The sequence below is a fragment of the Aythya fuligula genome, chromosome 2 (genome assembly GCF_009819795.1).
Source record: "Aythya fuligula isolate bAytFul2 chromosome 2, bAytFul2.pri, whole genome shotgun sequence".
Taxonomy (NCBI): domain Eukaryota; kingdom Metazoa; phylum Chordata; class Aves; order Anseriformes; family Anatidae; genus Aythya; species Aythya fuligula.
The window spans coordinates 54469293-54490599 of record NC_045560.1 but is presented as its reverse complement, the minus strand read 5'-3'; the positions used below and the strand labels follow the sequence as shown (position 1 = coordinate 54490599).

Sequence of the window (21307 nt, the reverse complement as noted above, 5' to 3'; positions counted from 1 at the left end):
TGCAACTACTACTCTGGTTAAAACAAATACCACACAAATATGGGCTACGTAAGGCATCCATGTAGCATCTAGGGATGAAGTATTCTCAAAAAGAAATTAGCGAGTTTTGCAGTACATACGTTAAGCTTTTGTAGTGCCCTCCTGTGCAAATATTTAACATGTCAATAATGTTAACTAAGTTACAAGAATTTTTGTGAGACTTCACAATGTTCACCTGGATTGCCTAAGATTCTTGAAAGAGCTTGTTAAGAAAAATGCTATCAAATGTTTACTTGGAAAAAAAAAAGCCATACCACCTGAGCTGAAGGCAGCAAAGGCACCAAAACAGCAGGTATTTTTCTAATACTTAAGTTCCATTTGTCACTAAAACTGAAGTCCACTACTCACTGTAGCGCTTAACAGGCAACATTTCTAATCTGTGTGTGCAAGGAGAGATCTTCTGAACTGGTACTGACCCATGCATTTGCTTCATGCTGCACATATTCTGCTGCTTGAACGTAGCCCACAAATAATTTATTTGAATTGCAGCTTGAATGCGATAGCCGTGAAAAAAAATCTTTGAATGACATGCAGTTTGTCTGATGAATTGAGCCCTTGTCTTCATAGAAGTAGGTATGTTAAAAAAAAAAAAAAAAAAAATATCACTGCTGATCCTCTTAATTAAAATGTTTGTTTCTTACATGGGGAAATATAGTTAGCTTGCATTTCATACCAAAAATGCCAGTTGCCAGGAACATCAGATGCACAAAGGAAGTGTCCGTAACAGGGAGCTTCTGAATACGGAGGAGCTTTAAATCACAGGTAAGAAACATTTGCTATTTTTAGACATTTGTTTTAAGGACATCTATTGAGAACAAGCATGACAAACTAACTTAAGGACCAATACCAGACAACACGTCTTTCTTGATTTTTAATAAAGAGCTATAATTTTAATGAAAAACACAAATCAGAAATGCTGCCATAGCCTGTTAAAACATTTCTTGATTTCCCAAATGTAGTTTGGAAGGCAGCTGTCCACCTCCTTGGTGAGAGGTCATTTTCTTTTATGAGAAGGCTCATGAAATAGTGAAGGAAAAAAAAATGTGAAATACTCATAACATACTTTTGTGACCCCAATGTTAGTTTTTGCATATTATGTGCCCAAATATATAAATATATATAAATAAAATATATAAATAAAATAAAAAATATATAATTTTATTCCCCATGTGAAACTATTTGAAATAAACTGGTGTACAATTAAAAAAAAGTCAGCATTTATTTATTTTAATTTGCCAACAAATATTTGCAGGCATTACATTTGCATTAGCAGTAAAAATATTGCAATAAATCTTCAACTCACAAAGCTTTCTGTAACTATCTGTCAGGAAGTCTGTATCAACCTGAACTAAGCACCACCTCACATACACTTTTTCTTATTACTTTTAGGTTTAAAATTTCAGTTTTAACAATGTGAACCTATTTCATTAGATATAAATTAGAAATATGCACAGAATACACACAGGGCTACATTTCAGGGTAAGGCATTAAACATTTGATTTATAGTGATCAGCTACCTTGATCCTGCAAGCTGCATATCCAAATCTTTCCACAATAAAATTTCAAGACATATGCCATTGCAGGAAACACAGGTGGCTATAACTCACAGGGTGGGAGAGGAACAGGCTCCTTGACTCCATGGTCTCCCCTCCATCAGCACAACCACTGTTTCCAATGGCTGGAAAGCTGCATGAGAGTACTGCTATCACTCTCCATCGAATTCCCAACCCAACAGGAAATTACAGTGTTGCTGGTTCTTTTTTCTACAGTGACATCAAACATTTATAGTGACACATATAAGAATATATTATATATTTATATAAATATATAAAATATTTATATAAAATATATAAATAAATACATATACAAAATATGGCATTACTTTCCAGAGAGATGTTACATTTCACAGGCCACCTTTCCTTATCCAGATTTCACTGTCATACAGAATTTGTCATGAAGTTCAATAAACAATCAGCCTAAAAAAAAAATGCTGCCAAAGACTTCCTTATGTAACAGCATTACACTTATCTTCATATTAAAATGACATATCTTAGCAGACAATTTAAATATTTAAATCCTATGGATCTTATTTAATGCTTTGATGCAGGCAAATAATTTCTACCAAAGTCAAAGGAAGCAACAATTGTGTGTAGCATAAGTGAAGCACACAGGTCTCAACAATTGTGGAGGCCCACAATCCTCCCATCTTGTTCGCATTGTTTTAAACAAAAGATCCTCATACAGAATGCATACTTTGGCAGAGTATATGAAGACCACATAGAATAGATACAGCTTTTAAAAATAAATAAGCAAATAGAAAGGCTGGTACTGTAATGGAAATTTTTTGTCCATGAATATTCTATGTTAGCATGAAGGAAACAGGAAATTTAAGCTCTGTTGCACTAAATGAAGCAAAGGACAGATAGAAGAATGTTTTACAGAGAGCTTCAGTGCAACTGTTACTCATTCCAGTGGTATAATTCAGTGATGGGTACATTAAAAGTAAAATAATTAAAAAGAATTTAAAAGATTATCAGAATATTTGTACCTACATCAAATAATGAAACTTAATCTCTTCTGGAAACACCTCCTTCACTCCACAAATTCATTTCTGTTACCTAGAACAGGTCAGTGTTTATGCATATGGATCTATACATATTTGTAAAGCATCCCATACGTTTACTTTTTCTTTGCATACAGAAGTATACACTAGAATTATCGTGTAATATTTGGTATTCACATGTTACATTTAAATAAAGTTTATTTAAAAACAATTATATTACAGACTAACAGAATATTCATAATATATTTTACAGAAAAAAATAGTCATGTATTTATTTTAGAAATATGTTTCTTAAAAAGTTCTTTGAGATTTTTATAAAACTTTTTACCCGTGAAGATTCCCATCAGACCTGTAAAAAAAAAGCTTAACCTTAGCCTTTAAATCCTTGTGGGTTGTTTTTGTATGTGTGCGTTTTTGTTTTGCTTTAACAACTCTACAAGTTTACAATTTATAAATTATTTAAAATAAAAAACAGAATCTTTTGGGATCAAATTGGTCACAGGCCGTTCTTTAAAAAGTCAGTGGAGACTCCCTGAATCCATTCTGAAGTGCCTTGTGTTTTTCTTTCTCTCTGGGTATCGATAGTGCAGGTTGACAGGGGAATTCAGAGCTCCCTACATATTCTGTAGAAAGCCCAACATGTTTTAGTGGCAGGGTGCAGCTGCAGAGTCCATAGAGGCCTCTACTCCCCTAACTGCCGCAGGAGGCAGTGCTCATAAACTCTTTGTGCAATGCAGTACATGGTGTTTGCCCAGCCCCACGAAGGCCTCTGCTCGGTCCAGCTGCCACACACAGATGCCAGAAGAGCTGGCATCCAGCCCTCATTTGCTTTCCAAGTTATAGCAGTGGACGTCTCCTTTTCCCTTGCCATCATATCCAGGAAGCGGTTGTCCATATTTATCCACGCACCAGCAATAACCTCTTTTTCGGCCTTTGGATGGACGACACTGAAACAGAATGGAGGACCTAATTAGCATAATTTTTGTTTTATTCTACTCTTAGCATTATACAGTAGGGATTCCTGCTTGTTTGATATCTGCACTGCTATATCCTAGCCATATATAGAACCAAACAGAAGATTTGATAGAATTGCTTGAATTAAATTGAAGATTTAACACCACTACAAAGTATTACAATAAAAAGTAGTCTAATAGCCTGCCCATCAAGCACTTTGGATCTAATTATTCCATAATAAAACTGCTCTGAGAATTAGCAGAAAACAGCAGAATTAGGCAGCACAGTTTTTGTCTATTGAATACCAGGACTACTTAAAACAGCACAGACTGACGACTGAGACCCATCTTTGGAAAAGAAAGTCAACAGATTTGTTTTACACTAAAGCACAGGTCAAAGACAGCTCTTGCAGCAATAAATACCCTTGGTTTGCATCTGTTTGCTGGAAGAATTTCAATACTGTCATTGACATTTATTAACATATACATAATCCCTCTCTAATGTAGTTATCACTTCAACAACTGATAGGTGTACTAGAACTTTACATGTCTATTTTGCTATAAATGACTTTGCTTGTATATTAGTCTATGACCTACATCAATGTTAGAAATCAGATGCTTATTGGAATTTATTAACAAAAGTGACCAACCTGAAACTATCATTAAACAAGCAAAGATGCTGAACTTCTTTAGAAATAGTAATGCAGTAAAAGTAGATTTAAAAAGTCTGTCATGTACTAAGTAATGGTCTCTCCAAGAAACGAAAAATGGTAAAAGCTAAACTAAAGGAGAAGAGATGCTGCAGGTTACGTTTGGTGTGTAATCCTGGTCACAGTTCAGCCTAACAGTATTGCTGGAACACTGCAAGGTTTTCACTCCCTCAAAAGGCACATGCCTCCGCAGCACAGTTTTGCAATGGTCAACCTCCTTGCTAAGACATAGCCTCCAGTATGGCACAACAGAAGTTTCTGAGATTTGATGATGGAGGATTCACTGCAAATGCTAACAGAGAAGGTCATTTAGTCAGGACAGAAGGAATTCTGACTCCAAGAGAGTTTTTCAAAGATTAGTGTTTCATCTGTTGTTCCATCATGTGGAGGAAGAACAGACTAGACACGCTGAAGCCACATATGTTCCTCAATACTGTAAAAGCTATCATACACACAAAGTAAATGAGCTCTGAGTTGACATCAGAGCAATTCAGGTATTTCAGAAGTTTACACTGGGTACCAGCTGTGGCTTTGCCACCAGGTAGTTAAACTTTGCTACTATCACTCCATTGCATTGCTCTCCAGAGTTTCATACGTCTTACTGTCCCTTGTCAATGGCCCACAAAGCTAAGTGTCTTTCCCAAGCACAGGTACATGAGGAAATATCAAGTAAATGTTAGGCTTTACATGTTGCACAAAGTGCCTGACCCTTTGATGTCTAGTTTAGGACCTCAGGTGAAAGGGCAATATGTCAGAAAGAAGTGTGAATATGGGCCACTCCTGGGACTGCCTGCAGCAGCAGGTTGGTCCCTGAGCCAATTAATTTGTGGCAGCAGAGATTAGTGTAGACAGTTCTCACTAGGAAGCTGTGAAAGAGAGATGAGAGCAGATCACACATTAGACACCAATCACTGAACATACTGTCTTGGCAGAAACCCAAGTTTCCAGCTTGCTTATTTTATTTGTAAATATATAAATAAATAACATTAATCACCATAACTGAAAATTAATCTAGCCTTGTGACATATTTTTGAGTAGGAAGTCTAATGAAGAAATAATACAATGCCTTCTCTTTGAATCTGCAGTCCTTCTGCATTAGCTGTATGGAAATGAATGGCAATCCTGCCAGTGGGATGACAAAATTAACTTGAAGAATATCAGCTTTTATAGGAGAGGATGAAGAATTTCAAGCCTACTGAGAGGACAGCTACATTAGTAATTTGCTAAACTACATGATTAGCTTGTGTTTGAATTCTAGTCACTCGGTCAGTTGTTTCCCTGCATCAAATCTTTAAATATAAAAGCAATGTAAATTTTAGAATCATTTATTGTTTCAAAGTCCAGAGTAGTACTTGTATGTGCTCTTCACGATTTCTGAGAATGCCTGTTCTAAGTTCACCAACACCAAGAGGATGTGTTTCTTAAATTTTGGTGGTAAGCGGACTGGATTCTACCTTAAGAGGTATTCACATTTAGCACACTAAATCCTTCATGCTCAGTTTTGAGTAATTCATAAACAGTTGCTTTTGCATGATTTACGTTTTACAGATAAGGAAAATGAGGCAGCAGTTATGGAGTTGTTTTTCCCAAGAGTAGAGGCACAGATGGGGCCTGAATTAAAGCATGGGGTTTCTGGCTGTTGGCCTGTTTTTCCGGTCATGAAACTACACTTCTACTAATAATAGTAACACAGCCTCCCCTTTTAGAAGTACTATATGAAGTATGTTACACAACTCTGACTGATTCATAGGCTTGCATCACTGTCAAAACAAATGATCAATTAAAGTTATCGCGTGTTGTTGGTGGTTTTGATTGCATTTTACAGTTGCATAATCAATTTTTGGAATTAACTATAGCACAGTCTGCAGAAACTAATGGCTATTTTTTCCCAAACAGGTTGTCTAGAAGAAATAAAAAATGAAACCCTTGGATTATTTGGGCTAGAGCTTTACAGCTAAAATGTCACTGAAGAAACGAGAAAAATTACCTCTTGCAGTCTGTTATTTTGTACTACCTGATCATCCATACTGTCAATACTAAAGTGCTTCTGATTCAAAAGTGATGCTTTTTACCCTGAAACAGCTAGCTTGCATTCCATACTGAAATACTGGACAATTCATATGGAAAAAAAGTTTAGATAAAAGTATTCACTCTTCTGAATTTTACACTGCACACAAATTTCAAGGCTTTTCTGTATGACTTCAGAAGTCCAAAAAGCTGGAAAACTGCCCAAGCAGTGCAGTCAATAATTACTTCTGATAGAAGTACCAGCTGCCAGCCCCATGCCACCTGCCCCTCTCCCCTCCACAAAGAAGTGCCACAGAGGCATTTGTGGGGCACAGCAAAGCATATGGTATCCTGCTGAATTCCTGATCAGCTCAGAGGTCTCCATGGAGCTACAACCATGGTCTCCTGAAGCAGAGTGCAGACAGCCTTGACATACACCTCAGGCCATGCTGGTTCTTGCCAAGCCCAGTTGTTTTCAGTGGAACAATGCCAGCTCACATTTAGGAATATCTGGTTCTGGTATACAAATATGGGGCAATAATTATAATTCCATCAAAACTTTCTTCGCATGCCTGAGGCAAAACCATGCCTGTATTAACCTAGTTCATGTAACTATACCTATATATACACCATACTTGAATAGTGTAAGCTAATGTGTGTGATTTATTAAGATAAAGAAATCTAAATTTTATAATGTTTGATTTTAACAAAGTTTATATATAAACACAAGGTCTTAAGTTATTTTCATGTTATACCTTGACAGATGAATTTAAGTTCTTGAAATTGTTGCTCATATGCAAATTACTCTCTATAGTTACTTCTGAAAAATCTCTCTAGATGTCCACAAATATCAAGAAAAATAATTGCTTTCAACTCGACTGCAAGAGCAGGTGACCAGGAAGGCAGAATATACTAAAACACAAAGTACCTCCTGAATGAGTTTTCATGGTTTCCAGAGTAATCATAATTTACCTGATTCCTACCATCATACCTCTATATACGTGAACATCCTAGGCAGTGCTTTTAGCATTCATTTCCAGAATTAAAAGTGCTCAAAATGCTCCTTTTTTGCAATGGATTTACTGTTTCCTAACACATTTTTTTCGGAATTTTGTTGTCATGACAAAATTGAATTACAGATTGAACAAATAATAGCAAAGAAGGAAATTAATACACCTGCAATTCCCAAAATCAGGCCTTCATTTTGATCCTCCAAAAAAAAAAAAAAAAAATGATATTGCTGTACTGTCTTGCAGAGAGTGGATTCAATCTGACCAGGACTCATTCACTTATAAAAAGGATGCTTTTTTTTTTTTTTCTAGGAGATAATTATACAAAGGTAACTCAAATACATTATTTTTGTCTTATATTTTCTAAGTGTGAGAAGCAGCCTCTCTCTGTAAGCCCTATCTGTGAAGGCTTGTGCCAGGGGTTGATTAAGATTCATTTTAAGGAAGAGCACCCCAACTACATTACACATATTGTATTTACTGATATGGACTCAATTTTCAGGCATCTCTTACAAGATTCTGAGCTGTCCCAAACTATCATGAAACTACTTGGAGCAGTGCAAATTGGCACAGTGCTTGCCAAGACTGGCCAAGTATGAAAGTGCTCCTTCAACATCTATGTTTTCTGACCAGAGGGGCTGTTGCACATAGCATATCAACCTTTTCTAAAGCAGCTTGAAAGTTTCCAGATAACATGGAGACTACATGCTGTGCAGACGCTTGTCTTTGCTCTGTACCAACACCTTACTTTAGTAAATGAACTTCTAGGAATTAAGACTAGAAAAGAGTATCCATAAAAAGACTATCCATATTTTTCCCCCTCTGTATTTTTTTTTCTGCCTCAGTTAGAGAACCATGACTGTACAGTGAGGCACTTTAGTATGTGCTCACTGTGGATCTGATTTACCATATATACACACTAGGGACAGTGTGCAAACCACCGCATTTTTGCTGACAAAGCTAAAACTTTGAAGTCTAAAGACAGATGAGAGGAACATCTACTGAACAAAGTAAATACCAATCTGTGGTCTTCTGTAATACCTAGAGGAGGGTAAGTACTGCAAGATGCTTGCATATCTTCAGTGCAGTTACATGACATGCTGTTCTGAAGTAGCTAAGCAAATACTTCTATGGCACAGCCACAAAACAGTCCTTGCCTTGCTCCACAGAGTAGTTCACACAGCAGTCTGTGGCATTTCCTGAATGAATGCAGACTGGGATTTGAGCCCTGCTGTCTGCTAATTTACATGCAGTGAGACATGAATTGACAGTGGGTTCTCAAAACTAAAGAAAAAGAAACTCACCCTGCTTGGGAGTTACCACCACCTGCCTGGGAAAAGCTTGGAATTAATACAAATTTGGCAGTGTGCAGCCAAGGTCAGAACACTGGAAACCTCACCCCTATTTCAAACAGCCTACCTGACACTGCCAGCTCATTGCAGAGCTCCAGGGAATACCTGAAAGGTTAAGACTGTTTCTAAGAAAGCTGGAAGCCAAACAATGGGGAGATACCGCTCTTAAAATAAGGTTGCCTCTTCTGAGGTTGGTCTCTCACTTCTAACTAACGAACTATTATGCAGTAATGCACTAAGTCAGCCACTCTTGGTTACCAGACATAAAGAGGCTGACTTCTGTAAACCCGAATGTGAAAAACAAGATAGTCTACAAACAAGATCTGTCCTTACAGAGTTTGCCTTGAAGGAAATCTGAAGGACTTTTTTGAATTCTGAAAATTTTGGAACTATAACAAGAAATACATTTGGAGATAGGTCACTATCTAAACAATTGTATTAGATGAAATGTGCATACAAAGAAAAAATGTTATGTCTTGCAATTCTGCAAGTTCTTGAATAAGCTTCAAGGGTAGTACCAAATGGAGAATGCTGCTTTAGAGCATGAATGTATTGCATACATGTATATACCTTCCACATAGGTCTGCATTTGCAAAGAGAGAAAAAAAAAAAAAAAAAGAGGAGGAAAAAAAGAGGAGTGGGCTGAGGAGCCAACCTTGCTACAGAATAACTACTAGATGTATAACTTCCATGATAACATGACCTGGATTTTGGAAATGATCTGTGTAGTGCATAAAGGACAGACACATGCTTTTCTCAAATTGCTTTTTGTAATATAAACCAACACAGTTCTTCTAGGAACTTTCAAGCATCTATTTACAATTCAAAGCATTGATCTATTGCAGTCATATGGCAACTGCAACATTTAGCTCTGTGGGTTATTACAGAGGCATTGCTTTTTTTAAACTGAAGGGCATTAGTATCTAGGACACTGGCCAACCTGTGTGTGATTAAGTTGGAAGTTTCTCAAATTAATCTGCTGTCATAACCAACAGAAAATAAAAACATTATCCCCATTTGACAAAGTTCAACAGTATCAGATCAGGACCTAAAATTGGGATTAAACTAGCTTCTTTTTAAAGTGATATATAATATATATATATAATGCACTTTGCTGGCAAGATCCTTCAACAGCAACACAGAATAAGTGAAATGTATTCACTGAAATGCTCAAGACACTGTACTTACTTGCTTTTTCTTGTAGAACCCTTTCTTGTCACAATTTGGAATATGGAAACCCCTGGGACTCAGGACATTCAGGATCTTTAGGTGATTTAAAGTGTCTTCCATTTCTCTACGACAAGGACCCTGTTAGTGAGCACATTTGAAAAAACATATATGAAATTTCATTTACAAATCCTGTTCTTCACAGAAGAGTTAATAAATCTGCAAAGGGTAAGAATCACAAAAACAAATCTATTAAAAGAAATGTCAAAAAGCAAAACAATCACAGATGAAATTCTGACATTATTCAAGACAAAACTGATTTCTAAGCACTGAAGGCCCTATGCCATGCTTGCAAACAGACTAACATTTCCAGCTGAAATTACAGCTGTAAGGAAGACTTGACCATTACGTAAATCAGTCATATATAACATATATTGTGAAAAGCTGATCCTCACCAAGTGGGAAAAGAAAGCAGACAATTGAGAACAAACTGCTTTGTAAATCTTCACTAACGTCATTTTATTTCTGTGATTCTGCTAGATTTAAAGACTTGAATGCAATGGATTAAATTGAAAACACGCAGTTTGGCATACTGTATATGCCTTTATAAATATATTGGAACTTTGGACAACAATTCCAAATTTCAGCTGGACCAAATGTATGCACCCATGCAAATGAATGGTTGCACACAGCATTTTCGGTAGATAAGTACATAACTTTTTGCACCAGTTTCTCCATATGCAAAAGGAAGACAATGGTGTAGTGTGGATTAGCTCTAATACAATGACATAAAAACTTCCAGAACCACTTCTAAAAGCATGTCTCAATCACCAAACTAATTGTTTCTCATTGCAGGCCTTTAGGGTACAGTATAAAATGTTACCAGACCAATTTTACAGCCAGAAATCCAGGAGTAGAAGAGTTCAAGTTTTGCCAGAGGCCAAGAAGGCAGCCAGTATCAGCAGAAGGATCAGAATTCAAGAATCACAGCCTCTACATACTCTGTGTTTAGCTACATGCTGCTCTGAGCACATTACTGACTCAATTCACTAGCCTGATTCTTCAATAGACACCCCAAAAAGTTCTTTTTCACAGTTGCAGGGGTTTAAAACATTTAAGTTGTTCTATCAACACAAAGACCCACTAGTACAATTCTTAATTAGTGAAGTAATGTATTACTACTTGCAAGCATAAATGTTAAGTTTGTTGATATGAAGTGCCTTTCATGTGAGTGTCTGAAAGCATACAGACTCCACAGCTCTGCTGAAGTTTAAAAAATAAATTTTTGGTAAGCAAAGATCTTCCTTGCTGCTTTCATACATTTTTGTTCAGTATCAATCTCACAAGCTCTAAACAAGCCATTTAAATTGGTGCTCTTATTGGCAACTCCTTAAATAAATGGTTCAGACACCAACTACAAATAACACACACAAAGATTTTTTGAGTTAGTTTTGGAGTTAGTTTTGAGTTAGGCCTACAAAAAGAGCAACAGCCTTTTTTAACTATTATCTTGAAGTAGGTTTCAAAAGTAAAAGGATGAATATTAAAGCTAAGACGTAGACATGGGCATAATGGCATTTGCTTGCAGAGGTACCTGCCTCAAATGGACCTGGTTCTGGTTCCAGTTCCTACAGATATACGCAGATTTAGTAAATCAGTGTGCCTTTACACACAGGGCCTGATTATCATGTACGTGAAACATTTATCCTAGTTAAGGCCAGAACCCTATTTCCTCAGAGCTACAAACACTCATTATTTTACTGGAAGAGGTTTATTTCAAGTTTTGGGGAAGAAGGCATGCTAAAACTTGGATACTTAAGTGTTTTTACTAGACAGCTGGACATCAATGACAAACTGAACAAACAACTGTGTTAACTTGGAGGCCACACACTCTTCAGACACAGCTTTCCACCTCACAGGTCTCAAAACCTTCTCTTGCAGGTAGGAAGCCTTGTCTGGTTTCACCACAACTGTTTTGATGAGATGCCAAAATATATCCATCCATATTTTTAAGTCAGCTGGCACAGGCACAAGGATAACCACCATGCCAGCAGTCAAGAAATGCACAAACAGGAATTATTGTCCCATCAGATTCACCACATTCTGGCTGCCCTGCAAATACTCTTTCTACTGGGCACAGTAAGCTGGAAGCAATAGCAGCTTGTGTGCTGTGAACCATTACATTTATGCAGTGGCACTAAACAACTACTGCAAGTGGAGGTGGTGTTCAGCACGTCATAGAAATAATGACTTGAGACTTAGTTTCAGCTGAAGCTAAGTCATCCCCCTTGATTTGCTTCATGGAGTATGAACACAATACCACCACACTGAACGTCAAACGTCTTCCTTTTTTCCATTGTTTTGCAACCCAATAATGCTGTTTGCAACCAAGTTTACCAAATAATGACACTACTAAACATGTCACAGAAAACACTCATAGAAACATGTGGAAACAAGATTTTTTGCCAAGAGCTGACACAGTGAAAATTACATTAAAATCAATGTAAACACCAGTGCATTAGGCCTCTGTGTCTTCTGAACATGATCTGTTTGGTCAGCTGCTTATCTGCATTTGCAGATCCAACAGTTGTATTGGCCAAACGGCCAGAATACCCTAAATAGGTACAACAATAACCATTTTTATTTATCTTGTCAAATGCACAACATGCACATACACACAAAGGCATATACATGCAGTGAAATCTCTTAGCTTTTATAAAAGCACTTACATATTCAGTTTCTTGTTTGGATTCGGAAGAGAAATTCAGTGTATCGGTACTCTGTGAATCATATTCCACTTTATAGCGCTGTGTATTTTTGGCTTGCTCTTTCCTGATGATATCTATTTTGATGTGCGGTGGATGCAATTTCAAATCTGGCACCCTGTGGGAGTTTGGGATGGCCTGATTTTCTATGCTACTGGTACTCCTGTCTTCTTCTGAATCACTGGAATTTCCTATGAAAAGAACAAATTCAGTGAAGAAACAAAGTTAGTCAACCGCCAGCTGAGTCTGGAAGGGCAACAGACCACTAGACTACTCTACATCTTTAGTTTTTCTGTACAAAAATCTTATATAAAAACACGAGCAATTAAGTATTCTGCATGCATCAGGAAGTCTATAGGCTATGTGTAAAGAACTGCAGTGAATTTTCTAACTGAAAAATCTCTTCAGTCCTAGTGAGCCTTTCAAGTATACCATTCCACCACCTGTGCTAGGTGCCTATGAATGTACACCCTGCCTTGCTAATCACTTGAAAAGTATTTACGTTCACTTCATTTCAAACTATTTGCAAACCACTACCGCCCAAGTTTCTCACTCCTCATTTTTTTTTTTGCTGGTTTCCCTTCCCGGCAGGAGGAGGCAGGTCTGCCAGGTGTGGAGCCCTGCCAGCACCTGGCCCTGAGTCAGAGCTCTGTTAGCAGCCTGACCAACATGGGTCGTGCAGAGCATTCAAATCATGTACTTCTGACGCAGAACAGATTTAAACAACTTTAATTTAATACAGCTAACACGAGTATGTTATTGGATGGAGAGCAACTCTTCATCTTCCCCAAGAGAGTAAATTAAAAAAAAAAAGCGTTAATAAAAAATTCTACCATGCTGAGTTTGATGGTTCTAATTAACTATTTTTAACGCTGTTTTTCTCTCTTAGTTTTATTCCACATACATAACAGGAAAGAAAAAAAAAATAGCACATTTTCATTCCTCTACTATTAAATTCAAAAATATTTCTAGTTGTATAAAATATATTTTGGGGTAGTGGATAAAAAAATTACCATTCATTCTGTAGTGGTGTCACAGGACAAACATCTACTTTCATTATGAGTTTCAAAAATATTTTTTCATTAAACTATCATCCACAAAACTACAGGAGAAACCTACAGGAAACTACAGGATTATTTTTTCCAAAATACTGCATAAGCCCAGCGTTCCTGTACCTTCTGAGGTATTTGTCTACACAGCATTTCTCTCTTAGAAGACTCTTGCAATGTAACTGTAACTGGCTGCATTTCCTCCATGGAATTTTTCAAGTCTGGATACTCCTGCTACTGTCAGCTAAGTCCCACTAGTTGCTGCGTTTTGGTGCCTTGGCTGCTGGCCACTTTTTTTCTCTTTTTATTTTTTATTTTTTTCCCTTTAAGGAAATCACATTGTGAGCACATAATGATAACTGATGTGCAAGAAGCATCCTGAAAATCTGTATTAAAATTATACTTGACGGCTCACTGGAAAACCACAAAAGCCAAGAAATTTAGTGCTAAAACTGAAAGCCCATGTTCACATAGCTCATTTGAGTCTCGTTATTTCAACACATACAGTATCCTGGCACTGGCCATACACAGGAACTGAGGAGGAAAACAAGGAGGAGGCGGCGGGATCAGAGTTAACATCTTGGTACTGGTGGTTTTAGTGTAGCCACTGCTGGCAATGAACATAATTGACCGGGAAAATCCAACTCCCAGTGCAAATGGATTAAGGAAGTTCAAGTCTTAAGTCTAAATTTCCTGGCTTTTGTGGGTTTAACTCAGACTCTCAGCAGTATTTGAACATATTTTTGGTGGTTTAATGTCCTGTTTTTAAACAGTGGTATTTTTTTTTCCACATTCTCAGTGAATTTTGCAATAAATGACAATAAAATGTTATAAACCTAAATCTTCTAGATATAAGTACTGTGACTACTGTGTTTTCTCATCTGTCCATTTTTTTTTTAGGTTTACTTACTATAAAAAAGTAGAAAGTATTCTTAATGTGCATTGAGTAATCAGCATGCTGATCATTTCACAGTTTGTATAGACCACCACATATTGACAGAATTTCTTACACTTGAATTCAGAATGGTCATAACGCCACACTTTAAATGGTAAAGCATATTCCATTAACTCAATTCTACAAAAGTTGGTGCCATGGTACCTCTACATCCTGTTGTAATGGAAACAGAACTGCTACAAAAGTTGCTTCTTCTCTTTCAAGAACAGATTAGAAGGTTTGTATATGAACAGTAATACTTCAGACTTTTGTGTGCCAAAACCTGAATTGTAAAGTCAGTGGCCTACTTTAGTTGGCATTAAGAAGTTCCTGCAATACACACCATCCACACTGATTTCTAGCAATTTCTAGTGAAGACCAAAAGTATAGCACATAACGCAGGACAAAGCTACATGAAAGGGAGGTGTGATCCTGCTCAGGGAGGGAGGGCACCATGCCACAACCTTAGTTCCCAAGCTTCAGATTTAGAGCTGAAACTGGAGCGTTACCCACGAGGAGGCAGGTACTATGTGTACACACAGGTTCAGCATAATACTTCTTTTTTGCACCCTGAATTTTCAACCTTCATGCCTTGAATGTGAGCTGTAGAGACCTACTTTGCACTTTTTAAGCAATCAAAGCTCCTACTGACTTCAAAACAGGAATTCTTCCTGCGCCAAGAATGCAAAAACAGGAACTCAGCATTCTGACTATTTAGCCTGAAAATGGAAATATTTTCATCTGGGAACCAACATTCAGCTCTGTCTTTCCCCTCCTCTAACAGTCATTGTTAAAAGCACTGCCCCTCCACGAAACACTGCCAAGTCTCACGTATCGAGGAGACTCCCTCCGTTTTCAATTCATTTGAAGGATGAATAGTCAAAGCCAAGTTCATGTGATGAAGGAAGCTGTTCCATGTTCCAATGAGATTTAAAACTGCAGTGAGTACCTCTGAACTCTCGCTCATTTAAAGTATGAACAGCCTGGGAACAGCACATAAATAATTATAATAAGGCATCTCTTAGTCTCATAGCAGCCAGTTAACTGGAACACTGGTGCCACTTCCTCAGCTAAGGAAAGGCCAGCCAAAGAGTCCCTGTAACCTAGCAGAAAAACTCCTGGCTTTTTAAAAATGCAAACAGTGGAAAGCCTTTTGACACACTTTTCTATTAAATAAATGTTAACATACTTGCTGTTGGCTAACAAACAGTTTAATGAAATGTTTGCACAGGGCTGAGTTTTCTTGATCCGAATCCCAATTTTTCCTGCCTCTAAAGTTTCCAAATATGCATGCTAACAGAACTTTTTCCAGCTGTCCCTTCCTCTTCAAACCAAACAGAACCTGCTCGGTGAACGTCTCATTTACAAGATATGTAAGAGGTACGGGAAAGCCTTCGTTTGTCTGAAGGTTTATTTGCAATGCAGGGAAAAACAACATCCTCTTAAACACTGCTGTGCAAATGCTTTGTTCTGAACAACCACCTTCAAGGGCCAGGAAAACATAACTTTTTTTTTTTTTTTTTTTTTTTTTTTTAATTCCTGGGCTTATCACTGCCCTGGTGTAATCACGCTGCAGCACAAGAGCTAGCCCACACTCTCTAGTTTTCTCGCACCCTCTTTCCAGGAACACCGGGCACAAATCTCAAGGATTACACTGTCTCCTCTTCAACTGGGCAGACTCACGACCCAAGCGAGGAGCACACGCCTTCCCTCCCCCAAACTGCTCTCAGAAAGAGCAACTTTGCCTCTTTCGCGAAGGATTACTTCACAGCACCAGGGGTGAAGATAAAAAAATAAATAAATAACGATAGTAAGAGACACAAGAGGTTCACCTCCCTCATCCTTTGGGGTAAAATAAACTAAAAAAAAAGAGCATCCCTCCTTCAAAAGCGACCCCAGCCCTGGCTGCCCGACCTCCCCGGCGCGCGTGGTTACTTTGTAACTTCCCGAAGAAAGAATGAAGCAGCCGCTTACCTTCAGCCAGCGGCCCGGGCAGCACGAAGGCCCGCAGCTTGCCGTCCCCCGTGGCGTTGGTGCAGAGCCCGCGGCCCTCCAGCAGCGCCTGCAGCGGCCGCGCCTCCTCCCGCTGCGGCTGGCAGCTGAGGCCGGCGCCGCAGCGCTCCGTGTAGATCCCGCAGGGCTGCCCCAGGCGCAGGGCGCAGGTGAGGCAGCAGCCGCAGCCGGGCTCCCGCACCCGCTCGGCGCAGTCGGGCTGCAGGGGCTTGCACTGCTGCAGCGCCCGCGCGTCGCAGGGCTCGCAGCGGACCACCGGCCCCGCCAGCGCCAGCGCGGCCGCCGCCCGACGGCCTAGCAGCGCCAGCGCCGCCGCCGCCACTGCCCACAGCACGCCGGGCCGCGGCACCATGGCAACCGGGGCCGCCGGGAGGCGCCCCCGCGCAGCTCGGCCCGGGGGGAGCGCCCCGGGCTGCGCCGCTCACGGGACTCGGGGCGGCAGCGCCGGCCGCCGCTCCTCGCCCGGAGCTGCGGGGCAGGTAAAGGCAGCGGCCTCTCGCAGCCCGGCCGGCGCGAGGGGAGGAAGCGGTGCCCGCAGCACGCTCGCACGGACCCCTCTCTCTCTTCAGCCGCCGGCCTTTGGTAGCATAAAGGTGATAGAAGAACTCGCTGGCAACAAAGGCAACTTTTCCTTCCTATCCCCCCCCTCCGCCCAGCAGAGCGCCTCAACCACTTGGCTTGAAGCTAACGTTGATGGCTTTTTTTTTTTTTTTCCACACACAACACTGAAAAAAAAAAAAAAAAACGCTTCCAAAAGTAAAAAAAAAATAAAATAAAAATAATCAAAATAATAATAATAAAAAAGCCCAGACGGTCTGAAGAAAACTTGTTTCAAAAATGCTTAGAAAAAAAAAATTAAAAATTAAAAAAAAGCAAGGGTGAGAGGGCTAAGAAAAAAAAATAAAAATAAAGCGAACACGGCTCCCTTCTTTTTTATTCTCTTTGTTGGCTGCTTCCCGCCTCCGCTCCCCACGACTCTGCGCCCATCTGTCCGGCGGCGCTGCCCGGCCCTGCCATATATCGGCACGGCCGCCCCCCGCCCCGCCCCGCCCCGCGCCGCTCCGCTCCCTGCCGCCCCGCCGAGGCCGCGCAGCGCCCCGCGGCGGCAGTGCGGGGGCTCGGCGCGGCCCCGCGGCGGTCACTGGGGGCTGGGGGCTGGGGAGGGGCCCGCGGCGGTCCCTGGGGTTTATGGGCACTTCTTAGTGAGGGGCGTTTCGTGTTTGTTTTTTTTTTGTTCTTTAGGGGATAAGTGCTGTGTATGTACTTGTGTCCCCGTGGCACCGGGAGGGGATGTACGAGCACAGCTCCCGGGCAGTGCCCTTTTTTGGGCTCCTCTCTACAATCCTGCCTGCTTCGGGGCTGAAAGCCTTCCCTCACACACACGCTTGCACAGATGTTACTCTCTGGCACCCTGTGCTCTCTGGCACACGATCACTCGGTACACGTGGTGATCCAGGCCCGTGGATGCAGCTCCCCCATCTTCCTAAAGCGTTCTCTGAGCTCTTTAAAACTTTTCCCTCAGTCCGCGAGAAAATGCTTTCCATTGCAACATCCTCATAAGTCTGTGGGAAAAAAAAAAAAAAAAAAAAAAAAAAAAAAGCAAGCCCTACAGTCGATTTTGCACACTGCATGTGTTTTCGCTCTGTAGCCAGTGCAAACTCTGCCCCCACTCTGCTTGTCTTGTTTTGCTTAACTTTGGTGGAGAAAATTTGAATTGCCAATGCAAGAATTTGTGACCATCCTTTCTGCAGCACTTCTGAGACCTAACACAGAAGGATATGGTGAAATATATATGTAGGCACATATATGGCCTTTCTATCACAGGAGCCTGCTCCGTATACAAAGTAAAACGAATAATGCCTACAGATACTGGCGTATACAAATACTGTCTGCCATGGAAATGATGAGCCAAACCATTACGCTGTTTTTAACCCCTGTGTTATTAACATTGAAGTTCACCTTCCGGTAATTCATCAGCTGTTCACGTGTCTAAATTCAAGTGGAAAAGTGTAGTTTTCAAGTGGAGATGTTATCACTCAAGGAACTGCCCTGAGAATCTCCAAATCTGCTCTTTTTTACAAATCAAATCTTTTTTAGAACATTAAAATCAGCTCTGGCTTGTTTTCTCCATTCTTTGTTCAGACAGTACCTTCCAACCTTCCAAAATACTGTCTGGAAAGCAACACCGTACTTAAAAAGACCAAAAAAAAAAAAAAAAAAAAGGTTTTATGCGTAAATAATGTGATGCAAGAGTTAATAGAGACTTTTCCTAGGGAAATAAAATGAATGAGGTGTTGGAAGAGAGGTCAGATTCGCTTAATATCCCGATAGGCGACAGCACCAACGATTTTCAGCCTTTTGTCCTCTTGCTCATTTTGTTAATTGACCGAAAGAGGTCGCCGGTTGTCCAGTATTGGATTCGAGACTCACTAAATCTGAGCGAACCCAGCCACATGGGGGGAATTAAAAAAGCACTTGTACACTGCGTATTTTCCTTCCTTCCTTCCTTCCTTCCTTCCTTCCTTCCTTCCTTCCTTCCTTCCTTCCTTCCTTCCTTCCTTCCTTCCTTCCTTCCTTCCTTCCTTCCTTCCTTCCTTCCTTCCTTCCTTCCTTCCTTCCTTCCTTCCTTCCCTCCTTCCTTCCTCCCTCCCTCCCTCCCTCCCTCATCCCTTCCTTCCCTCATCCCTTCCTTCCTTCCTTCCCTCATCCCTTGCTTCCTTCCCTCATCCTTTCTTTCTTTCCCTTTTTCTTTCTCTCTTTCCCTCTTTCTCTCTTACTTTCTTTTGTCTTTGTTGTTGAAAATTATAGCAGGAAAGCTTATTTTATTTTGTTTTTAATAGTTGTTTATAGTTGATTCATTCTGAAAATTGTTAGGATCATCTTGCATTTTATTTATCTACAACTCAGATTAAGTCTAAAAGAAAGAAGAGGTGTTCCTTTCTAGTCTGGTAGTAGCACAGTAGGGTAGCACTGTACATGGGATTTCCTCAATATGTTCTTGCTTTTCATCAGATCTACAATGAAGTCAGTTCATATAATGTGTACTTTAAACCAGTGAAAATAAAAATGCAAGGAGTTTCAGCCTGTGCACCCCCAGTCTGTGAAGACATACTGTCATGTTGCCAAAATACAGTATTCATTTAAATGATAGTTTCTAGGTCTCTGTTTTCACAAAGGCAAGAATGAATGTCTCATAATTATTTGTCACCTGTCTAAAATTATAATTTAATGAAAATTTCCTGCAAGACCTGCTCCAGATTCAGGGGTATAATAGGAAAATAAATACTTAGAAATAAATCAGAAGTAAACAGCCCAGGTGTTTTCCGGATCCTGCCCCTTAACCATGCATGAAGTAGAAAGCTGTACTGGATTCCTTATAAATGCTATCCTTTGCTGCTTTTCTGAAGACAGTTTCTGAATTCAGCTTGACAGAAGAGAGAATAATTGAATTTGGAAGCAGATAATATTAGGAAAATAAAGGAGAAATAAATCCTTTTGGGGATGTTAATGGAGACATTTTAGACAGTAATGAAGCCTTTTCAGAATTTGTCCATCTATTTGCTAACAGAAGCATACATAATGAAAGGGCATATATTGGCAGTATTACAGAAACAGCTACCAAACACTCCCATTTACTATTGGAGATATCTTGTTAACCATAATAGCAGAAAGGAAAATAGCTGATAGGTTTAATATCACAATGCTCTTATACAGAGTTTATTGAAAGATGTGTCCATCTCTTTTATGTACTCATTAGACATTATATGGCATATCATGACAATAAAAAAACATATGGAATTTAAAGAGAAGAGGGGAATTAGAGGGAGAAAGAAATTAAGAAAAAGATATAGCTCTCAAGATTCTTCCTAAGAACAGCAGAGATTGCTCCTTGGTCAGATGTTCTCCATAACCCACATAACAGTCAGCAATCTGGATATTGTACAACTTCCATAACACAGGTGTTAACATAGAGGTAACAGGAAAAAATCTGCTTCTTTACAAAGTCTGTTGGATCTACATTTACTAGAACACTTGGACTTCTATCCACAGGTAATAAATAAACAAATAAATAAAATTCAGATCCTGTCTTGAAATTTCACTGGAGTGTAGAAGTGGAAAGATAAGTGAATTTGGATTACTGGAAACAGACTATGGCTGAGAGTGGAGTACATGGAGAACAGACCTTCTCTCTGTGTATTTGATTTTGAATGAATTCATTAAGTGTTAGGTCATTCTATAAGTTAGTGGGTCATGAACATACCTCATGCATTTACATTCAGTCAAGTTTGGAAGACAAAAAGTATAAGAAAATATGTGAGAATTTAATAAACATTTATAACATAAACTTTTTTTTTTCTCTATTTACCAATCCTGTCCCTTCTTTTCACTGTGTTACAGTACAATAATATCTCACTATATTTGTCAAATATCATCTATATTGCATATGTTATAGAAAAAAAAAAAAAGTAGTAATTTTAATGCCTGCAAATCTAAATGCCTTGTTACCAAGTCAAAAAGATATTTCTTAAAAACTTTTTAAGATTTAAGTTGAGCAAGAAAAATACCAAGTTCCTAAACTGTCTGTCTTAGACTGTTATTAGAACTAAAAGCATATGCTGTGAGTTCTCTTGAGAAGTTTCCCCTTGCCAAAAACATGAAGTTTTTTGGGGCAACCTGTGCATGAAAGAAGATAGATAGTTGTAACTCCATTGTCTCTTAACCATACAAATTAAAATTACATAGGT

General features: G+C 39.3%; 1 protein-coding gene across 1 annotated transcript; it reads right to left on the bottom strand.

Moving 5' to 3' along the window:
- Nucleotides 1-2878: 2878 nt before the first annotated feature.
- On the bottom strand, nt 2879-16914 carry IGFBP3 (insulin like growth factor binding protein 3). The gene is made up of 4 exons (XM_032181889.1): nt 16524-16914; nt 12531-12757; nt 9823-9942; nt 2879-3549 (listed from the first exon to the last, which is right to left on the bottom strand). Exons 1-4 carry the CDS (start codon nt 16912-16914, stop codon nt 3424-3426), a joined length of 864 nt encoding a protein of 287 aa, XP_032037780.1. The 3' UTR covers nt 2879-3423.
- Nucleotides 16915-21307: the final 4393 nt, after the last annotated feature.